A 23,666-nucleotide genomic window follows, 5' to 3' on the forward strand; every position below is an offset into this window, starting at 1 on the left:
AGTTATTGATTTTTGAATGAGTTGTAAAACTTTGGTTATAATTATTGGACTGTTCTGCAGGCATCACTGGATATATGCAGTAAAACATAGTAGCCATGATTTGTGCGCGAAAGATAGCACGCCAGGTGCAGCAATGTTGCCTGTTCAGAAGTTAAATGGGCACTGCTGTAGAATTTGTGGCTGGATATAAATCAATAACTAATTACTGAGGAGTCCGATTTGAAAACGGTTTTCGGCAAAGTTGTAGCTGATGAATGTATTTCACAGTATCAACGTAGTTCTAATCCCTAAGAGCACATGGGCAAAAACTATGACCGATTGAATGAACTGATTGCTTTTCCCATAGTAATTCCCATATAAACTTTGAAGGGCTTGTGCAGTCTCAGTTTTCATCCGAATGAGCTCATATTTTGGGCGAACACTCAGAATTTGATGTGCGACTCGTCTCGACTCACACGCCGCGCAGAATAAGCACAATTCGCAAGGACAAATTGCGCTTCCGCCTGGGCGAACCACATATCTGGATCCGTTTTCCAGAATTCTGGAAGCTTCACGGTAACAACGGCAGCTTGCGACGCAACGTTTTGAACTTCGTTATCTGTCATGGCGAAAAATCGGCGGAAGTTAGATAACATTACCAGAAACTGAACCGGTCGAAACAGAAACCGGATTCCAACGAGATTTTTCACTGACGCGTTAACTTATCCGCGAAATCACGTCGGGGTCACCAACTGTGGTGGACGGAAGCGATTATGAATGAAATAAACCGAATTGAATCTACAACTACTTTCGTGCTTATTCTGCGCGGTGTGTGAGTCGAGACGAGTCGCTCTCACCTCGAGTGAGGTGAGACGAGTAATTGTGCTTATTCTGCGCGGCGTGTGAGGTAAGACGTGTCGAATGAGGTGACAATTGTCGACTCGCTACCATTTGATTAACATTAGTCGTTTCACGTCACTCGCGGTGAGAGCAAGTCGTCTCGACTCACACGCCGCGCAGAATAAGCACATTTATTTCCTCTAAACAAGTCTAAACGTGATTCTCTTCTCTTTGGTTGGCGCAACATGAATGGCGCCACAGATGTCTCCACTTTTCATTATCCACTCTGCCTCGAATGTTCGTGAAGCGCTGCGACAGGGGGTGATCATAAACCACTGCAATAGGGGTGCTCACAAATCACACCCCATAAAATCATTAGGGAAATTTTGGAGAACAATCTTGGATGTATTCTTTGACGATACCTTGAAAGAATTTCATGAGAATGTAGGAGAAAGTTGTGGACGAACCCTTGTTTTGATTCCTGGAGCAATTTCGGAGTGATTGTATTGGGAAATCTTTGCATGAATTTCTTCGAGAACTAGCTGTAGCTAACGTGCTTGAACCGCAGATAGAAGAGTGAATAGAATTTTTTTCGAGCGAGAACAAAAATGGTGATGAAGAAACTGTTACCGAAAAACAAATTTTTACTGACTTCATTGAAGAGAAGTACTCAGTCGCAGACAAAAAGGGGTTCAAATTTTACGATCGAATTCGAAGACAATGAGAAACGATAAGCTATCAGTACATATGTCAAATATTCGACTTGGATTGATACAGCGTTGAACAAATATTTGTTTTAGTAAGAGCTTCTGATCAACTTTTTTCGTATAATTTCTGATGGAATTTCCTCAAAAAATCATTGACGAATCTTTACAAAAAACTTGTTATAATTACAGGAGGCTATAAAATAGCTTTAGAGATGGATGGAATCCCTCCAGGAATTTATCTAAAAAAATAAATCCAGAAACTCCTTTATAGATTCCTTCAGCAATTCTCACAGGGATTACGATTGATTCAGAGATTTTTAGATCTTTGACGTACCTATTCCTGACAAAACCAAAACATGATTTCAGCTAAAATGTTTGACGAAGATAGTCCATGAATTTTTCATGGAGTTTCCAATTACGCAACTATTCTATCAGTCACAAATAAAGGAGATTGCCAATATTCGCCCTACGAAGCTTATGGACGGACCCGCAAAAGCTTATATAAGTTTCGAAGAAGGTATTTTAAGTTCTACTCACTCATATCGATGCCCCTGGGAAAACTTCTTCATACTGCGCTTGCTCCAGATCTGCCGGTGAAACTTCATCAGGCCGAACAGAATTTTCTTCCGCTCGAAGGGTAACTTAAACTCCAAACTCTTCAAATCGTCATCGGTGAGCGTCAGAAACCGCAACAGATCGAAATCCTCCTTTGCAAACACCGCCAAATGCTGATCACTGTACATGCCGTACAGAAGTAGTCCTATCTCCTGGTAATAGCCGGGCAGATCGCTTTCCGCGTTTCCCTGAGTTATATCTTGGTAGCGAGCATAGCCCAGGTATTTGAAAGGAATTTCGAAGCAGTTCTTCGCACTTGGGAACAGATCGGCTATTTCTTGGTACCCTCTGAACTCCGCTTCCTGCTTCGGAGTGTATCCTCTCCGGTTGACAATGTCCACCATGGCGCCGGCCTTCAGCAGCATCTGCACCATTTCCACCCGTCGATTGTTAACGGCATGGAACAACGCCGTCAGTCCTTCATTGTCGGTCGCTTCCAGCGAAGTCTGATCAATGATCAGTCGAACCACTTCCGGGTGATCGTTCACGATGGCAAACATCAGGGGGGTCATCCCATACGAGTCCTTACAGTTAATCACAGCCCCGAACTCCAGCAACAACTCCGCCACCCGCAGCACATCTTCCTGGTTGCATTTGGAAGCGCAGGTCATCATCAGGGCGGTACTTAGGCCATACGCTTGATTCACGTCCAGCCGCCTCACCTCCAGCAGGTACTTCACTATGTCGAACCGGGCCTCGTTGCAAGCCAGCAGGAGCAGTGGCCAACCCTGCCGCAGACAGCAGGTCAGTAGATAGGGATCCAGGTCCAGAACCCGCTTCACCTCGTCCAGGTTTGCTTCGTTGACAGCTTTGTACAGGAGATCGTCGTTACTTTCCACCATCACCGGCGGCGAGTACTCCGTCCGAGTGGCATCTTTTTTCGTCTGAAATACGCAAGATTGTAATTCTAATGGAATCAAAAGGCCAAACAGAGTGACCACAGAGAATCAGTGTAGAAATCTCCGCATTTTTGTGTGCTATAGCAAATCCTCTATCGATTCACATCGACAGAAATGTCGAAACCTGTTTTGAAACATGTTTACAAAGCTTTGAACTTTTCATGTTAGGTATATAATTTTAATAAATGTTGTAAGAAAAACACTATGGAATAAAGCTATATGATCCTTCAACCTTCAATTCGCAGGGGCCGTGACCGCCCCCCAAATCTGACGGTTTTTATCCCTATGATTTTCAATTCCCGATTGAAAATGATACTCCTAGAAATACCATCTGATAAGTTGAGAAAATCAGGACGTTTCACGTACTTTTGTTAAACAATTTCAGCCGAAAAAGGTTATCAGGACATGTCCTGCTAAATCAGGACAGATGGTAACCCTAGATACTCCCTACTTTTTCCTATGGATTCCCAATTCCCGATTTTCCCGAGTATGTGGCCACCCTGGCCAAAATATCTAAATAACATACCTCTGTGCTGTTGTAGCAAAAGTCATAATCGAAGTCGGAATCTCCCTCCGAGTCGGAGTAGAATCCGGCCGGCCGAAACATATTGTGGAAATTTTATTTAAATGCACGTTTTTGCAAACTGTTCAACTCTATTTTGCATTAAACTTTTGATTACCGCTCCAAAATTAAAATTATTTTCAACAATTTCCCATCTGTTTACTTCATTTTCCGCACTTGCACTGAACCAACTAATCCGATTGCATTTATCTGAAAAATCATATATCCATACCGGAATCGTAATTCAATAGATTTCATAGTTATCCATTAATACCTATATGAGGATCCAATAAAGGTTGAATATTATTCATATGAAAGCAATTTGATCTTCACATAAAACATATTGGATATTAATTGTCTGGCCGATTATCACAAAATCAGATAAATGGTGTATGATTGTATAATGTGAAAAATATCCTACACTGAGCCAATTAATCCGATTATATTTATCTGGAAAATCATATACACGCATCAGAATTCATATTTGATAGGTTTCATCAACACCCAATAAAGACTATATGAAGGTCCAATGAGGTTTAAATAATAACAATATGGAAATCGTTGGAATTTCACATATAACTTATTGGACATCGTTTATCCATTGAATCATTGAAAAATCAGATACATGGTATATGATTTTCTATTGTGAAAAAAATCTGTGTTTATATTTAGTGACACGATGGCGGCCACTGCATATATTTCGCTAGCAGATAAAGGATTTGCGACGAAAGGTAAGTTTTTTAAGGTAAGCGGGTAAATATCAGTTTTTCAATAATTATATAGTTTTATGTATATATTTTAGAATGTGGAACCATTATTTACTTCTCGTTGAAGAATTGAGCTTCTAATTCCATACAACTGAGAACTTGATGAAGTTCTGCTCGACGATATCTATAGATGTAGGTGAGTTATTTTATTCGGCAGTTAGTTTTGAGCTTAAATTGTGTTAACATGGTTTTATTGTTTTAGATTTATATACCGACCATGCTACAACAAAAATCCCTTTTGTTCAAGTTCCAGTAGTTACTGTGAGATGGCTTTGCAGGTAGTGGATCCAAATACCCGAATGATAAAAAAATTGAAGACTGGAGAAGTACTTGGCCCTTCTCAAACCATTCCAACTAATAAATCTTTTTCGGTTATTCTAATATTATCTTAAATAAATAATTTTAAAATGTAGTACTTGAACGTATTTTTATTTTTGAAAATTTATTTCAAATAATCTTGTAGTAAATGCCATTTGAAAACCATTTCAGTTTTATTAAAGAATCAATTATTATCTATATTAGTTTTGGACGAAATGTATATGATTTTGTCTATGATACCAACTTCCATTGGATTCCATATCCATCGTCCTTATGCTTGAAAGGTATGTGATTTCCATAATGAACTCTATCTATACGATTTGTAAATAAGAGTTATGTGAAAAGCATTATGGAAAAAAGCTATATGTTTTTGGTAATGACTTGAACATGATTACTTCTCAGAGTGTGGAATGAAAATCGGAACAAAGATGTAAACACGAATCGAAAACAAGACTCTCCTTGACAGCTGGCACAGACCTGTTCGCCCCGTTAAATTTGTGTGCGCCCTTACTAACTAGTGTGAATGCTTTTTAGCGTGAAGTGAAAATGTAATCTCAAGTTTCTGAAGGGAGAAGCGGATTATCTGTCAAATAACGACGCCGTTAATTTGTTTACAAAAGCACGTTTCCAAGACCAAGACCAAGAGATTTTTGTGTACAGAAAATAATGGTCGTGGGCGCGTTTTTCTTCTAACTCTGCATTATATTAATGATGGATTATTTTGCGTATTTAATCGCGAACAAAACTTCGGCCGCGAGAACGGTCAAGATTCGAAAAATCTACATCAACGAGGACCCTACTCAGGTAAGTTGCAATTCACCATAATGCAGGATTCCGAGTCTCGTTTGTGCTGAAATCTCGTCCGGTTCCTGTAGGGGAGACTGGGTAGACTATATCCCGGAGCCTTATTATCTCGGAATGTAAAACCTGTAAAACAGTTTTATTCTAAGTAATTTTAGTCTATACGAAAGACAATGTTAGCGCTGGAAATCTATCAGAAAGTATAAAAAATAATGTTTGAAAAGCAGTTGGTTTCAACCAAGGTATCTAGAAGGTATTCAATCAATCTTGGTTTCAACTGGGTTGTTTAGTGATGACAAATTCACAGTTTTTTGTAGCTTGATCGAAAGAGCATATTTTTCTGAGTGTAACACGTTATTATTGTGCTTTAATATCCTAATTTTGATATAGTAAATGATTAAAAAAGTTTTCATTCCGTCGACTCAATGACATTTCTATTTGCATAATGACAGCTCGTACCGAAGTAAAATTTGCCGAGGGATGATTCAAACGCGATTTCCATACTAAATTCAAACGTCTTTTAAAAAATATTATGAAACTTTGGATTCTGGCTCAGTTGTTAACGTAGAAATCCGAATATGTAAAAAACAGGAAACCCCTAAACAAGCCAGTTGGCTTGTTTAGGGGTACCGTAAAACGGGGTAACTTTGATAGTTTTTTCGAAGAAAACTTGAATATTTTTGCATGCTGTTTCAAAGATTTACAATTTATATTTTTAAAACAAGTACTGGCATCCTAGCTATCGATTACAGTCGATAAATTGGCAAAAGATTGATTTTGATTGGATATATAATTTTTCATATAATCGAAAGTTGGTTTTCTGTTTTGGGGTAACTTTGATAATGGAGTATGATTCGAACAAAATTGAATGAATAGCGAACATTTGTAGGGCATTGCATACCTCTAGGCGTTTAACAGTATATGGAAATTTCTGACTTAGATTACAGAAATGGTCCCAGTTTGTGAAAATGCTTTTCGCTAAGAGATTTGAGACCGTATTCAAGTTCTATGATAACTAGGCTATCAAAGATAAGTGGCCAACTATTCAAAACTACATCAAATAGTGATCGTAGAACAGATTGTTTGTAAGCGTTTCGAAAATGTTAAAATTGTGTATATTTTTTAAATTCGTATAAAAAGCCTAAAATGTTCTTGATTCAAATGAAAACCGCTCTTACATGAAGTGTCATACTAATATTCTTTAGTTTTGCATTCGTTTTGCTTAACTGATTAACAGAAATTATGATATATCGTTTAGTATGCGGTGGGTTACGCACTATCAAAGTTACCCGCATTATCAAAGTTACCCCGTTTTACGGTATCATGTTTTTCACATATTATTCTGATTCTACGTAAAAAACTTAGCCAGAATCCAATGTATCATAATTTTACGAGCCCTGGAACTATTTTTGAAACACGTTTGAATCACTCGGCAAATTTTACTTCGGGACGAGCTGTCATGTAAATTGAAATGTCATTGAGTCGACGGAATGTTTTTTTTTTAATCATTTACTATACCAAAATTAGGATATTAAAGCGCAATAAAATCGTGTCACACTTAGAAAAATTTGCTCTTTCGATCAAGCTACAAAAAATCGTAAATTTTTCATCACTAAAGAACCCAATTACCTACCTTATTCAAATAAAATTCAACAGAGATCTAATGAACGGCTTAGAAAAATCTTAACTGTCAATAACTCCGTATAGTCTAACAAATCGTAGGGTAGAAGTACCAATTATGGCAATAGTGGGAACAAAAAGAGGTTTTTCTTATTGTTTCACTAGAATATGAGGGCTAGTATTCACAGGAATGATAAACCTATTTGTTTTTGATGATAACTAAACCTTGATAAGAACATTCGTGCAATAAGCTTCGAAAAATGAACATTAGAAAATTTTGACTCACACATAGATCACCTTCTTAGCAGTTTGCTAAAGGACACCACTTAGGGGTCGTCCATAAATGACGTAGCATTTTAGGGGGGAGGTGGGTCTTCACGAAGTTGTGACGATGAGTGACGAGCGGGAGGGTGGTGTCCCAACTTGTGGACGTTCCCGGCCATTGTGGTATTGAAGGGAATGAAATCGCCGACAATCTAGCAAGACAGGGTGCAGCTTCGAGCTTCGTCGGCCCTGAACCATTTTGTGGAGTTCCTGAGAGTACTCTTAGGATGAAACTAAGATCTTGGGAAATGTCCATGGTAGAAACTAATTTGAATGCCACGGATACAGCCAAGCAAGCGAAAAGATTTATTAGACCCAGTCTGTCAAAAGCCCGGGCCATGTTAAATCTTAATAAAAATAATACCAGGGTAATAACCGGTCTGATGACTGGTCACTGCCCGAGCAGGTATTACCTTTACAAGATTGGAAAAATCAAATTCTCAGAATGTCGATTTTGTTTGAACGAAAACGAAACCGCTGAACACTTGCTTTGCAGCTGTGGAGCATTGTTCAATCAAAGGTTGTCAATATTTGGAAAAGGGTTATTAGAGCCCTCCGAAGTTTGGCAATGCAATCCAAACAGGGTAATAAACTTTATAAAACGAGTTGAGCCTAGTTGGGATAACGTGCTCCATCAACCATTGTCCACCACATCTCAATTGTTAAAGGATATTTGATGAGCACAAAATTAAATATGGGTCATACCACAATATTCCTAATTATTGGACGCAGTGGGTAGAAGGCTCTACAGACAAGGAAAAAAAAAGAAAAAAAAAACTTGTGGACGTAGCATTTCAAATAATTTCGGTAAAAAGAGCAGCGCTGAAAATAATGACATACAGTTTTTTATCAAACTTTTTTGTCTGAATTAGGGTTTCAATGCTAGTAATGGACCCCTTAGTAGCTGAAATTCATTCTAGACGCTTTTCCGCAATGATATCTCAGACGAATATACGTTTTGTGGAGTCTAACAACAAATTCAATGTCTTTACTTCATAGTACGTCTATGAAACATACAAAATCATTCGATTTTTCCAGCGAAATATGCATTTGAAAAACTGTTGTCCGAATGCCTAGTATGGACCCTCCCGGGGTCCATAATAGGATTGTTTACAAATTTGACGTTGCGTATTATGGACCCTCCATTTGATTCCCATGTAATCCGGCTCGCTGCCGACGAGCCTATTATGGACCCACCTGGAAATGCGTATTATGGACCCTCTTGTGTGGTTTCATTTACAAAACTGTTCAAATATCTGTATTTATGCGTCTCAAACCAAATATTTTGCCTGAAACTGCTGACTAACAATGTAATCGTAGTTCCTCCGGTGGATTTTCATAGGAATATAGTTGCTTTGAGTGTTAATTTTATGTATTTCTGTAGGGAGACCATAATACGCAAAGGATCCATAACCGGCATCGACTCCCTATTAAACTTAAGTTATAAAATTATGATTCAGCTTCAAATCATTAACATGAAAAGATTAAAAATTTTCTTAGAAATTTCTTATTTTGTTGACAATAAAATAGATTTTATGAAGCTTTAAATACTTATGTAATTATTATGTTGTATTATTGTCCAAACTATTTTATTTATAAACTAGTGGTCCCGGCAAACTTCGTCTTGCCATCAAGTAGGCTGTTGCAAAACACCATGAAACGCCCCCTGCAAAATTGAAATCCCGTTCTCTCCTGTTTTTTTTAACTTTCCCGTTAAATATCTTTTGCTTTTAGTATGCACAAATACGTTGGAACACTTCAGGATCATAACTATGAAAGAATTGTCAAAATCCGATAGCTCAAGCCATTTCGTGACATACAAACACTATTCCATTTTTATTTATATAGATAGATAAACAAATTAATAGTTTAATAAGTTAAGTAAAAATCAATGCTTTATCGACTAGGAAAGTATTGCTTTTCCATTTGTTAACAAGACAAAGAACCAACCGTTTTAGTTTAATTCATTTTTTCAGTTGGAGCTTTATTTCCTCAAAAGAATATAATATGCTCATTTAGGCAACTATTGACGTTATTATAGTAACACAAGATATTTATTCAGCACGTTCAATGTTGCAGGAGATCTCCACTCAGCCAACTCAACAATTTGTTTTGATATATCAATGCTCTTGATGGAACAGACTATATAATAAAGAGGACAACAAATTCCAGTGCTATCCTTAATTTGTTAACTGTCCTATCATTAAGTTGTCTAAATCATTCGGTAATTCAATGAAAGAACATTTTTATTTTTTCATTGTTTCACTATGAGTTGTGTAAGAATATTTCATGATATGCTACCTATTTTCCAAGGGGAGGTATCAGCATTTGCGACTAAATGCTACGAAGGGGGAGAAGGGTGTAAAAAATCAGTGAAAAATGCTACGTCATTTATTACATAAAATGTATGTTTTATGCGGAAAATCTGCTTCAACCGATAAATGTATGTTGCCTAGTGAGAACAAATTAATAAATTTAGCTGGTGAGCAATCAAATCTACTGTTTTAAGCTGGAAATCGTGTTATTCCCACTTTACTTTTTTTTAAGGCATTCCGTGCTTGTGGTCACTACTGTGCCGGACTCAGTTGATCTGTAGCTTCTTTACCGATACAGATCTATTTTCAACTTATCTATATTTACATCTAGTTTCACTCTCTCCTACTCTTTTACTCTCACACCGAGCAGGTAGGAGAGAGCTCTGCTGTTAGTGAGGCAAGCTGCCTGCGAAGAGGGTCAGTTTGTCTCAGTCACCATCTGATACTGACGGAAGATGGATGTGCTCCCCAAAGCACGGTCCTCCGTGAGGCGTCTTCTGGTGGCTGGACGGGTTTTTTGTGGAGGGGCTGGGAATCGTACCCATGACCTTCCGCTTATGAAGCGAAAGCGTAACCTCAAGGCTACAGACCCCCCTTAATTATTTCCACTATGTCGATAACTGGTACAAGGAGTGTATGAGAGCCCAATTATGGCAATACTCTGGGGGCAGTTTGTTTACATTTTTTGATCAGTGATATAAAAGAAGTAGAGCTATTTTACGGGTGACTTCCACGACGGGAAGGTTTGTTAAGGCATTATCTTCATGTTTTGTACTCAATTGCTAAGATTTTTCAATCACACGTTCGCAAGCGGAAGATGATAATTTCATGATAGAGAGGGGTTCTTAGTGACACTCGATTTTTGAATGTTCCCTCTTTTTTTCGTTAAAGCGAAGTATGCACTTCAACAGAAAAGTAATCGCCTATCTCGATGCGTGGGAAATTTCTTGCAAGAAATGCTCAAGATAAGCATTTTTCTTTGATCGCAGTACGCAGTTCAAAAGAAATGTCAATTCAAATGGAGCTCACTGTAGAAAATTTCTTGATCATTTCTTAGGCAGAAATTTTTACTTTTCTTGAGCGGAACAGCATACTTAGCTTAAGGGTTGATTCACAAATTTCATAACGCCAAAAATGACCATTTTTGACACCCACCCACCCCTTCGTAACGGCTTTTGTAAGAATATTTTACTAATTTTGTATGAGCTGCAACATAACGAGAACACCCACCCACCCCCTCTAGCGTTATGAAATTTGTGAATGGGCCCTAACCATACCATCTAAAAGAGCTGCGGCGACACACACGAGCTGGGAACAGCTTTTATAGTGATGGGTGATATGCAGAGGTGCGTGATCGGGTGGTGGCCGATCAATGAGAGAATGTGCAAGTTGAGGCTCAAAGGTCGGTTCTTCAACTTCAGCATAATAAACGTGCACAGCCCTCATTCCGGAAGCACTGATGATGATAAAGACGCTTTTGACGCGCAGCTCGAACGCGAGTACGAAAGCTGCCCTAGTCACGACGTCAAAATCATCATAGGAGATCTAAACACTCAGGTTGGCCAGGAGGAGGAGTTCAAAACGACGATTGGAAAGTTTAGCGCCCACCGGCTGACGAACGAAAACGGCTTAAGACTAATTGATTTCGCCGCCTCCAAGAATATGGCCATTCGTAGCACCTACTTCCAGCACAGCCTTCTATACGGTACTTCTCCGACATTATCGTCAGGACCTATCGTGGCGCTAACATCGACTCTGACCACTATCTGGTGATGGTTAAACTACGCCCAAAACTCTCCGTCGTTAACAACGTACGGTACCCACGGCCGCCCCGGTATGACATAGATCGGCTTAAGCAACCGGATGTCCCAACTGCGTACGCGCAGCACCTCGAGGCTGCATTACCGGAAAAGGGGGAGGGCTGGATGAAGCCCCTCTTGAGAACTGCTGGAGAATAGTGAAGACAGCCATCAACAATGCAGCTGAGAGCAACGTCGGATACGTGGGACGGAGTCGACGGAACGAGGAATGTAGGCAGATTCTGGAGGAGAAGAATGCAGCGCGGGTGGTCATGCTGCAGCAAGGGTTTCGACAGAACGTGGAACGTTAACAGCACTCGCCTCTTTCGGGAGAAAAAACGCCGCATGGAGGAGACGGAATGCGAGGAGATGGAACAGCTGTGCCGGTCTCAAGAAACACGCTTCGTGCCGCGAGCCGAGATGTGCAGGGATAAGGATTGGAGCATTTTGACGGACGAGCGTGAGGTGATCGAAAGGTGGAAGCAGCACTTCGACGAGCACCTGAATGGCGCTGAAAGCACAGGCAATGAAGGACGGAACAACGGAGGAAATGCCATCGTCAGTACTGCGGAGGATGGAAACCAACCAGCCCCCACTTTGAGGGAGGTTAAGGATGCCATTCATCAGCTCAAGAGCAATAAAGCTGCTGGTAAGGATGGTATCGTAGCTGAACTCATAGAGATGGGCCCGGAGAGGCTGGCCATTTGTCTGCACCGGCTGATAGGCACAATCTGGGAAACAGAACAGTTACCGGAGGAGTGGAAGGAAGGAATAATATGCCCCATCTACAAGATAGGCGACAAGTTAGATTGTGAGAACTTTCGAGCGATCACCATTCTTAATGCGGCCTACAAAGTATTATCCCAGATCATCTTCCGTCGTTTGTCACCTGTAGTGAACGTGTTCGTGGGAAGTTATCTAGCCGGCTTCGTTGACGGCCGATCGACAACGGACCAGATCTTTACTGTACGGCAAATCCTCCAAAAATGTCGTGAATACCAGGTCCCAGCGCATCACCTTTTCATCGATTTCAAGGCGGCATACGATAGTATCGATCGCGTAGAGCTATGGAAAATCATGGACGAGAACAGCTTTCCCGGGAAGCTCACGAGACTGATAAGAGCGACGATGAAGGGTGTGCAAAATTGTGTGAAGGTTTCAGGCGAACATTCCAGTTCGTTTGGATCCCACCGGGGACTACGACAAGGTGATGGACTTTCGTGCCTGTTGTTCAATATTGCGCTAAAAGGTGTTATGCGGAGAGCAGGGCTCAACAGCCGGGGTACGATTTTTACGAGATCCAGTCAATTTGTTTGCTTCGTGGATGATATGGATATTTTCGGCCGCACATTTGAAAAGGTGGCAGACCTGTACACCCGCCTGAAACGCAAGGCAGCAAAAGTTGGACTGGTGGTGAATGCGTTCAAGACAAAGTACATGCTAGCTGGTGGGGCCGATCTCGCCTAGGTAGCAGTGTTACGATAGACGGGGTTACGTTCGAGGTGGTCGACGAGCTCGTCTACCTTGGATCCTTGCTAACGGCTGACAATAACGTTAGCCGTGAAATACGGAGGCGCATCATCAGTGGAAGTGGCCTCCAGAAGAAGCTGCGGTCACAAAAGATTCACGCCCGCATCAAATGTACCATGTACAAAACGCTCATAAGGCTGGTAGTCCTCTACGGGCATGAAACGTGGACGATGCTCCAGGAGGACCTGCAAGCATTTGGAGTCTTCGAACGTCGGGTGCTTAGGACAATCTTTGGCGGTGCCACGAGGTCGCCCAACTCTACGGCGAACCCAGTATCCAGAAGGTGGCCAAAGCTGGAAGGATATGATAGGCAGGGCATGTTGCACGAATGTCGGACAAAGATGGTGTTCGCGTCGGATCCGGTCGGTACAAGAAGCGCAGCAAGCTAGGTACAAGAGCGCAGCAAGCTAGGTGGGCGGATCAAGTGCGTATCGATTTGGAGAGCGTGGGGCAGAACCGAGGATGGAGAGATGCGGCCACGAACCGAGTATTGTGGCGTGAAATTGTTGATTCAGTGTTATCTGTTTAGATGTTAACTAAATAAATGAAATGAACCCAATTCATTACATTTTTGTCGAAGCTGTATGCAAACACCTCAGTAGCTCGTTGTTTTAAAGCAAATCAATGGACTCTTTTTTTGTTTTTTTACAAGGGGGAAATCTGAAAACAGATCCACTGGGAAGGTAAGTCAGGGAATGCAGGGAGGACGCACCAACGACGGCCCGCTAAAACCAGCCCATGCACTGTACTTGAGCAATTCTTTTGAAATTGCTTTCCTCTCCCATCGGGTTGATGATGAAATAGGCTGAATATGGCGATGGTACGAATCTCCCAAATGGCGGGGAACGTGCCTCTTGAGCTGGCCTTCTGATACCTGAAGTTTATAGGATGACTTTTTAATTCAATTCACAATAAATTTTGTTAGAAAAATGCACCCTAAAAAGACCGTTTGATTTTGGCACAGATTTGGCAACATGAAATTTTTGGACGTGTTACCAGAATCGAACGTTCACTGTATGTGCTTTGGAATTTTAAAGTATTTATAGAGTTTTCTTTATGAGATGCCTGAATTATATAGGTATTCCATAGAAGTTTTTTTTTCAGAAATTACTATGAATAACCAACATACAGAGTTAGCAAATTGGATAAATACTATATTTTTCATTAATTGGCGCTGAAGTAGTATCAATATTAAATCTAAACTGCTGCGATAAATAAAACATAACATGGTACTAAAGCTTTATTCAGTTTTAAAAAAATAGAATGATAGTGTACTCGGCACACGAAACATATGCAATTTTTAAAACGCAAAAATAAGGAAAATTAGCTGATTTTGAATCCTGAATATTATGTTATAACTTTTTATTAAGGTTTGTCACTAATAAGACCATCCCATCTTATATCTTACAGGAAGACACTGAGCCTTGTCCCAATTGTTTGGCGCGCAGTCAATCGAGCAACGTGCGGTACATGTACGTAAACCTGCAGGAGGCTATTTATAAATGTGAGGCGCCAAACTGCATGTACCCATTCCAGAACTTCAAGTTCAAAAACTACACCGACAATACGGTTTACGTTTATACGTCCGCCGAAGAAACGCCTCCCGCTTTGGAAGATTTCGTTGGGCAATCGTTCCCGAATAATGCTTTATCTCCTGTGAAACATCCGCCAGGGCAACTTCCATCGATGAACGAAAGTTCGCTCATAGATTTCGGCTTCAATTTCTTCTCCCCGGAGCGCAGTTCAAGTAATTCCAACAGGGCGTCTGAAGAGAGTCCTGCCAAAAACGCATCGCTGAACATTTTCGACAGTCCTTCGCTCAGCTACAAAAACCTGGTGCAGGATTTCGACACCGGCTTCATAGATGACATCCTCCAGGATCTCAATCAATCGTCAACGGAGAAGACATCGAAACCGGTTCTGGCAAGTCCTGTCCGCGTAGTGGAATCCAAGTCCAAACCGGGCCGTCAGCTTAAACGATGTTTACAGATGTTCAAAGAAACTGCGGTTCCCAGCGATGTAACGTTCAAAGTTCCTCCCCTGCCTGGTGCAGAAATTCCTAGCCCTCCAAAGATTAAACCTAAGAAACATTCTCCGTTGCGCCGCTCAAAGCATGCCCGGCGGACACATTTGACCAGTGGGGGATCCTCATCGGAAAAAGTACCGAAAAAGCGGAACTTGAAACCTCTAGAGTTCATTGAATCCATCAACAGTATGCGTCCGAAGGCAGTCGCGTCTCCAGAACCGGAAGTGAAGCCGTCGTGTAACCGAAGGGTGGAAAATATGCTCAACTTCATCGAAAGAAGTATGAAGAATCGACAGCCAAAGCCACTTCCTGCCACTACTCCGCCCCCTGCATCACCCCCGAAACATTCCACAAAACGTCCCATAGAGTCACACCGGAGCTACCGAAAGACCCACAGATACATGTCCCTTTCGGAAGCCGTCCTCAACGATCACCGGTTCGAGTACAGCACTTCGGAATCGGAACAGGAAGACGCACCGGAAACGGTTCCCTCCCCAGTTAAGTCTGAAGGCGATGCGAGCTCCGAATCGGTAACATCCCAGGAGGACACTTCCAGCGCCCCGGATCATTCGTCGTTACCCTCGTTTGAAAATCTGCTCATGCACATTCATCCGGGGGAACCGAAAATGCAGCACCAAAATTTCCCGCCTGTGGGTTTCCGCTCGGCCGGATCTTCTCCGACGCGGGTTCCCCAGTGGGCGCAAACACCACCCCGCAGGATACACAGCATGGAGTCGTTGTGTGACTTGTTGGAATAAAGGGAACCGTTGTCATCGATAATAGGTACGAAAAATTTGAGTAGATCTTTTAGTGCAATTTGTAATGTGAAAGCCATGTGCACAATACGTATCATAACCATCTCTTTATTTTTTGGTCGATATGTTTTTCGCACATAATAGGTACACCTATTATAGATATAATATCTAGAACCAGCCTCGGGCTGCAAATTTTCTTATAGAAAAATAATAATATAATATCTAACATGAACTTTAGATTTACTATCTGGTGAACCAATGAGGCCTCAAACTTATTATTTTTTAATTTGGTTCTACATCAATCAACTAGATAAAACCTCGCCAAAAATATTTCGCCAATTCAATCGGTTCATCTCCATCCTCGACTGTAACGCACGCTCTCCAGGTCCTGGTGCACCTGGAACATAATCTTTACAGGGCTGTTGTTCGACATTCTTGCAACATGCCCTGCCCAGTGTACCCTTCTGCTTTAGCCACCTTCAGGATACTAGGTTCGCCGTAGAGTTGGGCAGGCTCGTGGTTCATTCTTCGCCGCCATATAACTACCGATCTTATGATCGTTTTTTACATCATGCATTTGATGCGGGGGTGAATCTTTCTTGAACACAGTTGGGTTTATTCTACGACTGGTGTGAGGTGAGGATTGTCGGTGTCGTATAGCGAGGTGACAATTCTCGACTCGAGTGAAGTGACTCGCCGTGTAAATCAAATGAAGAGTGACTTCACTCGAGTCGAGAATTGTCACCTCGCTACACGACATCGACAATTGTGTTTATTCCTCGAGTGGCGTGAGGGGAGAATAGTCGTCTCACTTTGAGTGAGCGATTCCGACACTCGAATGCAGTGAGAATGGTCACTATGAATGAACTCAAGTGAACTCTCGCTGTATTCCGAGAGTCGGTGTTTATCGACTGTGGTCGTTGTCTCGTGACTTTTCCACCCCGACGAGAGTCGTAACGTCCTGGTCTATCGACTGACTAAGAAATGGATGTGAAGAAGCAAGTTTCATCAAAAAGTTTTGAATTCAGGCAAGTATTTATCAAGTAGGTAAATCTATTGGAGTATTCGGCCAAAATTTCACGTGCCTCCCCCCCCTGAGGGGACGACGCGCTGCACGTTTCTTCTTTCTGGCGCTACATCCCAACTGGGACAGAGCCTGCTTCTTAGCTAGGTGTTCTAATGAGTACTTCGACAATTGTTCACTGAAAGCTATCATAGCCAATTGACCATTTTTGCATGTGTATTTCATGTGGAAATCACAAATCCCCTGCAAGTTTCAGAAAATTTCCTTCGCGAACAGATACTTGACCGGTGGGATTCGATTCGAACTCATGACACTCAGCTTGGTCTTGATAAATAGGTGCGCGTTAAACGCTACGGCTATTTGCCCCCCACACTTTTCTCATCCCATTTACTTGATTCTTATTGGGTACCATTCAAAAATGACGTCCGTTATTTGGGGGATGAGGAGGTCTACGAATGTGTCACATGTGCGTGTATTTAGTATTGGAAAAATTTCGGAGGACTCATACAAAAAACGTAACATAGGTGGGGGAGGGGTCAAAAATGTTGAAATTTAGCGTGACATAATTTGTGTACTATCCCTGTAAAGAAATTGGCTCTAAGGGCCGATTTCTTCACCTTCGCTTAAGCTGTAAACCACGTTTACCCATATGTTTAAATTAGGTTTAAACAAAGATTTTGAAGAAACCGCTTATAAGGAAGGTTAATGATCATTTTTTGACTATCAATGGGGCCATCCTTAGCCGAGTGGTTAGAGTCCGCGGCTACAAAGCAAAGCCATGCTGAAGGTGTCTGGGTTCGATTCCCGATCGGTCCAGGATCTTTTCGTAATGAGAATTTCCTTGATTTCCCTGGGCATAGAGTATAATCAATATACGAATATATGAATGCGAAAATGGCAACTTTGGCAAAGAAAGCTTTCAGTTAATAACTGTGGAAGTGCTAATAAGAACACTAAGCTGAGAAGCAGGCTCTGTCCTAGTGAGGACGTAATGCCAAGAAGAAGATGAAGAAGACTATCAATGGTTTCTGATTAACATGCATTGTATATTCTGCATCAAGCTATACATTTTTATTTTTGTGTGTGCAGAAAATTTCTGAATAATTTCACAATTTGGAAATATAAATGAATTGCATATTTTATTTTACTAGAAATGGAAGGAAACGATGAGGAACTACTGTATAACGGCTTAATTTTATGAATACATGCTAACCAACAGATGTAATAGTACTTAAATTATTTCGAAAAAAATCTCGGGGTAATGTAAAGTTTTTTTTTGATGATTTTTTTCTTTATATACTAAAAGATTCGTCAAAATTTATGAAATGTTGACTGAGAATCAGAAATTTGGGAAAAATATTATTAGAAGACAAATGTCTTATTTTGTACTGGTCATTTGTTACAAAAAACTCAATGGTAATTTACTCATATTTTCAAATTCATGTTATTTCTAATAACTGTTTTGAAGGGTAGTACAGTTAATACAGTTTATAAATACTATGGACCGATGCACGTGTTCACTAATGTGACGTTTGAGCGGTGCCAAATTCACTCGTTATCATATCTACATAAATAACACGGCACCGCTCAAACTTCAAATAGTGAACTCGTGCATTGGTCCATGGAGAAAATCATCAAACAATTGTTTGGACAATTTCTGCATAAAAACACTCTTGAGGTATCCTTAGATAAATTACTGGTTGAATTTTAGTGGGAATGGGTTATCTGGTCATATTCGCATAATAGTCCCATGTATATAGGAAATATCATAGAACATGTGACTGTTATGCGAATATGTCGGGCCTGTTTGGACCCCTCAAATCTTATATATATTTTTTTTAAATTGTTGTTATTTTTTGAATTTTTTTTTTTGCATTCCGCCATACAAACATTTTTGGGGTACGTTTTAGTAATTTTTCGTGCATAGATAATAGCGCTACGCGTTACCATGTTATGAGTAGCGAATCCATTGTTACGAAGTATCACAAGATAAATAAACGTTAGAAGAAATACCATCAGTGCACCTGTACCCGCTCATGCCCCTTTTTTCGCCCACTAGTGTAGAAATTGATTTTTCGTGTCAAAACCTACCATATATTCTAGCAATACTAACAACTTTCTAATGAAGTTGTCTGACATTATTTTCATTCGATTAAATAATTCTTTAGGGGCAATGGGGGCAATATGAACATACGGGGCAATATAAGCCACCCCGGTTTTCACCTCAAAAACAGTGTTTTAATGTCTAGTGTCATTATGATCTGCTAAAGGATGCCGCAAATAGCCACCACAATAAAAACCGTAAGAATATTCGTTTGAACACTCAAGATTTTTACAAAAATGTACAAATTTGTCCTTCGTCATGAAAAGCTTATAATTTTGGCAGTTTTTAGTTAAGCCTATAAGACAATTATATTTATAATTCTGATAAATTTTACCAATCCATTGATACTTCTGATCATAATGAACAGTTCGTGAGCGAAATTAGATTTGTTCGTAAACAAAATTATTGAAAAACAATATATTATTTTCAAGATTAAGGGGCGGGGCAAAATGAGCCACCTAGATTCAAGCAAAACAAACGATGTTTCGGGCATAAAAATGCATTGCCTGCAATAATGTACTCTTCACCACTAACTCTTCTCTATACTGTTTTAAATAAAAATCATTCGATTGAAAGAGGTGGCTCATACTGCCCCGTAGGGTGGCTCATAATGCCCCATATGGTTGGTGACCACGTAGAAAAACATGGTTTTCCAAAAAGTTCCTGAAATAATTTGCAAGTTGATGCTAACATTAATTATCGACGTAACATGGAAGATAACATTTTATAGTACAAGTCACTTGCATTTAAACCATAATTTTTGAAATGTCGATTTTAGTATACAACCTTCTTTATTGCAGTAGTAGCTATGGTTTGATCATAAAAAATATCAGGATAAATAACGAAATTTGCATTTTTCAGTAAGTTCGTCACGAAATCTGTTTACCGTGGGCGGAAATAGAAACACTTAGATGCTTAAACAAATGCAATCAAATGTTTTTTTATTAAAGTTTTTCAAATTATTTTTATTTTGCCGCTGATTACCTATACTTTGAGCTACATTGTGACATGGTGTATTGATCGACACAATAGTTAAGGTACCGTGGGGCAAGTGGGTAATGGATTTCGCATAGTTGGGATTCTTCAAATTCTAGAGACCCTAAATTAATTTAAATGAGGTCGTGTGTATTTTTAAGCTTGACTCCCACCAAATACAAGCAGTATACTGAAATTGATTTTTATGTAAAATTGAAGAAAAAAGTACAGAAAAAGTTTTTGAAAAACGTCTCTTTACTTTTCACTTGCCCCACAGGTGGGGCAAGAGAAAAGTTTATCGTATTGAACAATAAATTCAAAAAGTAACAGTTACATTCACGATTTCTATTACCTTTAACATTTGTTAAGGCGTCCCAATGAACAATGACATAAGTAACATGTAAACAAAGAAAATTGTATTCTTGTTACTTGAATTTTCTTCTGTTCAGTTATGTTTGTTGAAATGATTCGACAACATTATAACTGCAACATTTCCAATGTTAGTTCATCATGGGACAGCAATTGCAATTGCTTTCTACCGCTCGTTATTTGTTTTCATAAAAATCGGATATGACATCGGATAACTCTTCAAGATAAATCAAACGGAATCCTTCAATCAAGTATTTAGAATTGTTTTATGTGGATACACCTATACCCCATTTTTTATGTTTTGAACTAGCTGTACATAGACATTCCAGCAGATTTTCGTGCGTCTTATATTGGAACTGTTCAATCAACGTCTTCCTTTTAATCGGCTGTCCGAAGTAAACATATTAATACCGTTATATTGGGCAATCTTATTTTTAGAGAAGTTCTATGATTTGGCCATGATAATAGGATTTAACGCTTTGAGTATAGTGTTTCTTGAATTATGAGTACGTTCTGTTGTTCTATAATATTTGCTCACCTTTTATACTTATAGCTACCTAAAGAGAAAACACAAATTTAATCTCTAATATAAACTTTTCACTTGCCCCAGGTGATTAAAAAATTGACGGTGTTTCAATTTAGTTATTCTTAGGTCTATGTCGAAATAATTCTAAAACTTTTTTTTATTGCAGTTTAAAACTGTCAGAGGGGACAACTTAGAAGTGGTACAGAAAATTATTTTCCGCAACTTTTTTCCACTGAAAATGAAAATAAGATTGCACGCCGCCAACTTGTTACGGAATTATAGTTGACAGGTCAACAATATTCCGCTCTATTATACAATAATGGCTGAAAAATCTCAGATATCTCTTACCTATCGTAATGTTCTCAATAGCCTCAAAGGTTTACGTATGAGTTTAAAACGTTAATTCACATATTCAGTAAAATATACCAATTATTTTCACTTACCCCATTTACCCACTTGCCCCGCGGTACCTTATTTTATAATAAACATTTGAACACAAAACTTCCCTTAAATGAGCGGAATCTGGTGCACTGATGGTATATTAAAAGCTTCCTTTGGAAATATCGAAAAGAAAAAAAAATATGAGAATTGCTTCAGTAGAATATTCTTAAGCAACATCTGGTCATGCCACAAGATTGTTGAAGAAGTTATAAAGGATTTCGTGAAAAAAAAAATGGCTTAGAAAATTTAAAAAATAGCAAATAAATCTTGGGACAATATCATGCGTCGGAATGATCGGAGAAATTACTGTAGTATTGGCTTATATTAAACATTAAATTAACTTTCAAAGAAGCCATAACGTGTTACTTAAGGTGAAGATGAATCAAAGCAAAACCTCAAACCATTACGGAGGAGGACTTTGGTGTTCGTCCCTTAGGTTCCTATTTCTTCGCCGGCTGATCGTTTGTTAGAAGGGTCGCAGCCGACAGGATCGCTTCCAGCTTGTCGATCTTGGCCATCCGGTCCATGGTGGTGTTGGACAGGATTTCGTCCATCAGCTGCATCGACTCGGTCAAGCTCGGCGTTTCGGAGTTCTTGGGTGAAAACGTGCCCGGTAGCGAGTTATCTGACGGCATGCTGTCCAGGCTCTGGTAGTCCTGCTCGATGACGTCACAATCATCGTCGGAGTCGCTCGCATCGCCACAGACCCGGTCGAAGTTCTCCAGCTTGTCTAGCTTCTTCGCCACTTTGTACGAGACGCGAAGTATTTCCTTCTCGTCTTCCGTCAGGTCCAGGTACCTCAGCAATCGAATCTCGCGATTACTCAGCACCACGTTCTTGCTGGCACCCTTTAGCTTCACCTTAAGGTCCTGGATCTCCGAGCGGACCTTGCGTTGCTTCTTGCGCATCTTGACGTCCACTGGGCGGATTAGCATTCAAATATGCTCAGTGCACAGCTCCGCGAGCAGCTCGCGGAATTCCGCCTTGATCGATGTGGCCATGTTTCAGCGAGACGTTTTTCACCTTGTAGACCTGCTTGTCCTGGTCTTGAAACTGGAGCACGGCGATTCTCGATTATAAACAGAAACATAAACAGCATAACATGCGATTAGGGCGAATTAGGTATAATCTTCACTCACAACAAAATATTAATTCGTGGTTATTTGAAACTGTTTTCGAAAACATGTTGCAATTAGATTTGATTCGATAGGTATTAAATTACACATCGATCAATCTCTGCAAAAGATGAATGGTTTACAAGGGACTAGACTTAAACCCTCAATGTTTACAAATTGGGTTCCGCCCTAATCGCAAGTAATACAGTTTATTATGATTGACGTTTCTTCTGATGAACACATCTAAACTAGAGTGCCTGTAAACAAGAGTGACGTCATGTTCCAGTTTTGACAGGTCTCCTGCTCGATTGGAACGCGGATTTGTATGGTAATGACAGTTCGCCGCTGTTCCAATTTTGACATTGACGCCACTCTTATCTAGATCCACTCTGATCTAAACGTGAGGTTCACTTCGTCGCTCGAATGGAAATGAACTTCTCACCTCATTCGAGTCGACTCTCGGAATCGCAAAAAAGAGTTCATTCGAGAGCGAAGTGACCATTCTCGACTCCTCTCACTCCAGTCGTGGAATAAGCACAAATTCTTACGTTACCCCACTCGTAGAATAGACCCAAGTTTCTTCTGGAACCCACAGTCGTGCCTTCGTGCTTCCCGACTAACATTGTTGTCAGCCGCCAGTAAGGATCCGAGGTAGACGAACTCGTCCACCACCTCAAAGGTATTTGTGTTTATTCCTCGAGTGGCGTGAGGGCCCGCATAGAAAAAAACTATTCCGGTTGAAATCCAAACAATAAGAATCTTCTACGGTATATTGTTACTGTATCTGAAATAGTTGTTATAGAGTCTAACAGTATGAGCCACAACAAATAAAACTATACAAAATAATTTGAATACTGTATTCCAAATTGTGACAATATGTAAAAATATTCAAATATTGTGTTACTATATCGATAAAGCAAACCTCTTGACTGTAAAATATAATATGGAGGCCATTTGAGTAATAGTAACAAAACGGGGTAGAGTTATGGTACGTTTCGATATCATCGTGTGATGTAAACAGATATTTTCTTTTGGAAGATTCAATTTAAAACAACTTTTTAAGCGATTTCTTTTCATCTAAACACCCATCTGTTATTACATTCAAACCTGTAAGTAAGAGTCGATATTTAAGGGATCATCGGCTCATCGAAATATTGTTTTGGAACAGAAATGGGAGCATCAAAGTAACTAGTAAATCTTGTTTTCACTATGGTTCCATAAGTCCATCATGGAATATAAGTTCGAATACGACTCA

The 23,666-nt window shown here is 40.0% G+C and overlaps 2 protein-coding genes across 3 annotated transcripts in view; one reads left to right on the forward strand and one right to left on the reverse strand.

The window, feature by feature from the left end:
• Positions 1–4,015, reverse strand: part of LOC5573747 (ankyrin repeat, SAM and basic leucine zipper domain-containing protein 1) — a 32,703-nt gene extending 28,688 nt beyond the window's left edge. Inside the window, exons 1-3 of one of the 2 annotated variants that reach the window (XM_021855660.1) lie at positions 3,877–4,015; positions 3,567–3,812; positions 2,064–3,025 (exon numbers count right to left, since the gene is read on the reverse strand). In XM_021855660.1, coding sequence (XP_021711352.1) covers positions 2,064–3,025; positions 3,567–3,647 — 1,043 coding nt within the window. In that variant the 5' untranslated portion in view covers positions 3,648–3,812; positions 3,877–4,015. Of the gene's footprint in view, positions 1–2,063; positions 3,026–3,566 lie in introns of both variants that reach the window. The other variant, XM_001654725.2, reaches the window with a different exon arrangement.
• A 1,259-nt stretch (positions 4,016–5,274) lies between these two features.
• Positions 5,275–16,116, forward strand: LOC5573746. Its single transcript, XM_001654724.2, has 2 exons — positions 5,275–5,491; positions 14,487–16,116. The coding sequence occupies exons 1-2, from the start codon at positions 5,396–5,398 to the stop codon at positions 15,858–15,860; spliced, it is 1,470 nt and encodes a 489-aa protein (XP_001654774.2). The 5' UTR covers positions 5,275–5,395; the 3' UTR covers positions 15,861–16,116.
• Positions 16,117–23,666: the final 7,550 nt, after the last annotated feature.

The sequence above is a fragment of the Aedes aegypti genome, chromosome 3 (assembly GCF_002204515.2).
Source record: "Aedes aegypti strain LVP_AGWG chromosome 3, AaegL5.0 Primary Assembly, whole genome shotgun sequence".
Taxonomy (NCBI): Eukaryota; Metazoa; Arthropoda; class Insecta; order Diptera; family Culicidae; genus Aedes; species Aedes aegypti.

What these genes read in the sequence shown, in the direction of transcription:
- LOC5573746 (XM_001654724.2), top strand. Translation starts at nt 5,396, where the DNA reads ATGATGGATTATTTTGCGTATTTAATCGCGAACAAAACTTCGGCCGCG. An exon ending in TCAACGAGGACCCTACTCAG is followed by an intron (nt 5,492 to 14,486) that starts GTAAGTTGCAAT and finishes TATATCTTACAG; the next exon opens with GAAGACACTGAGCCTTGTCC.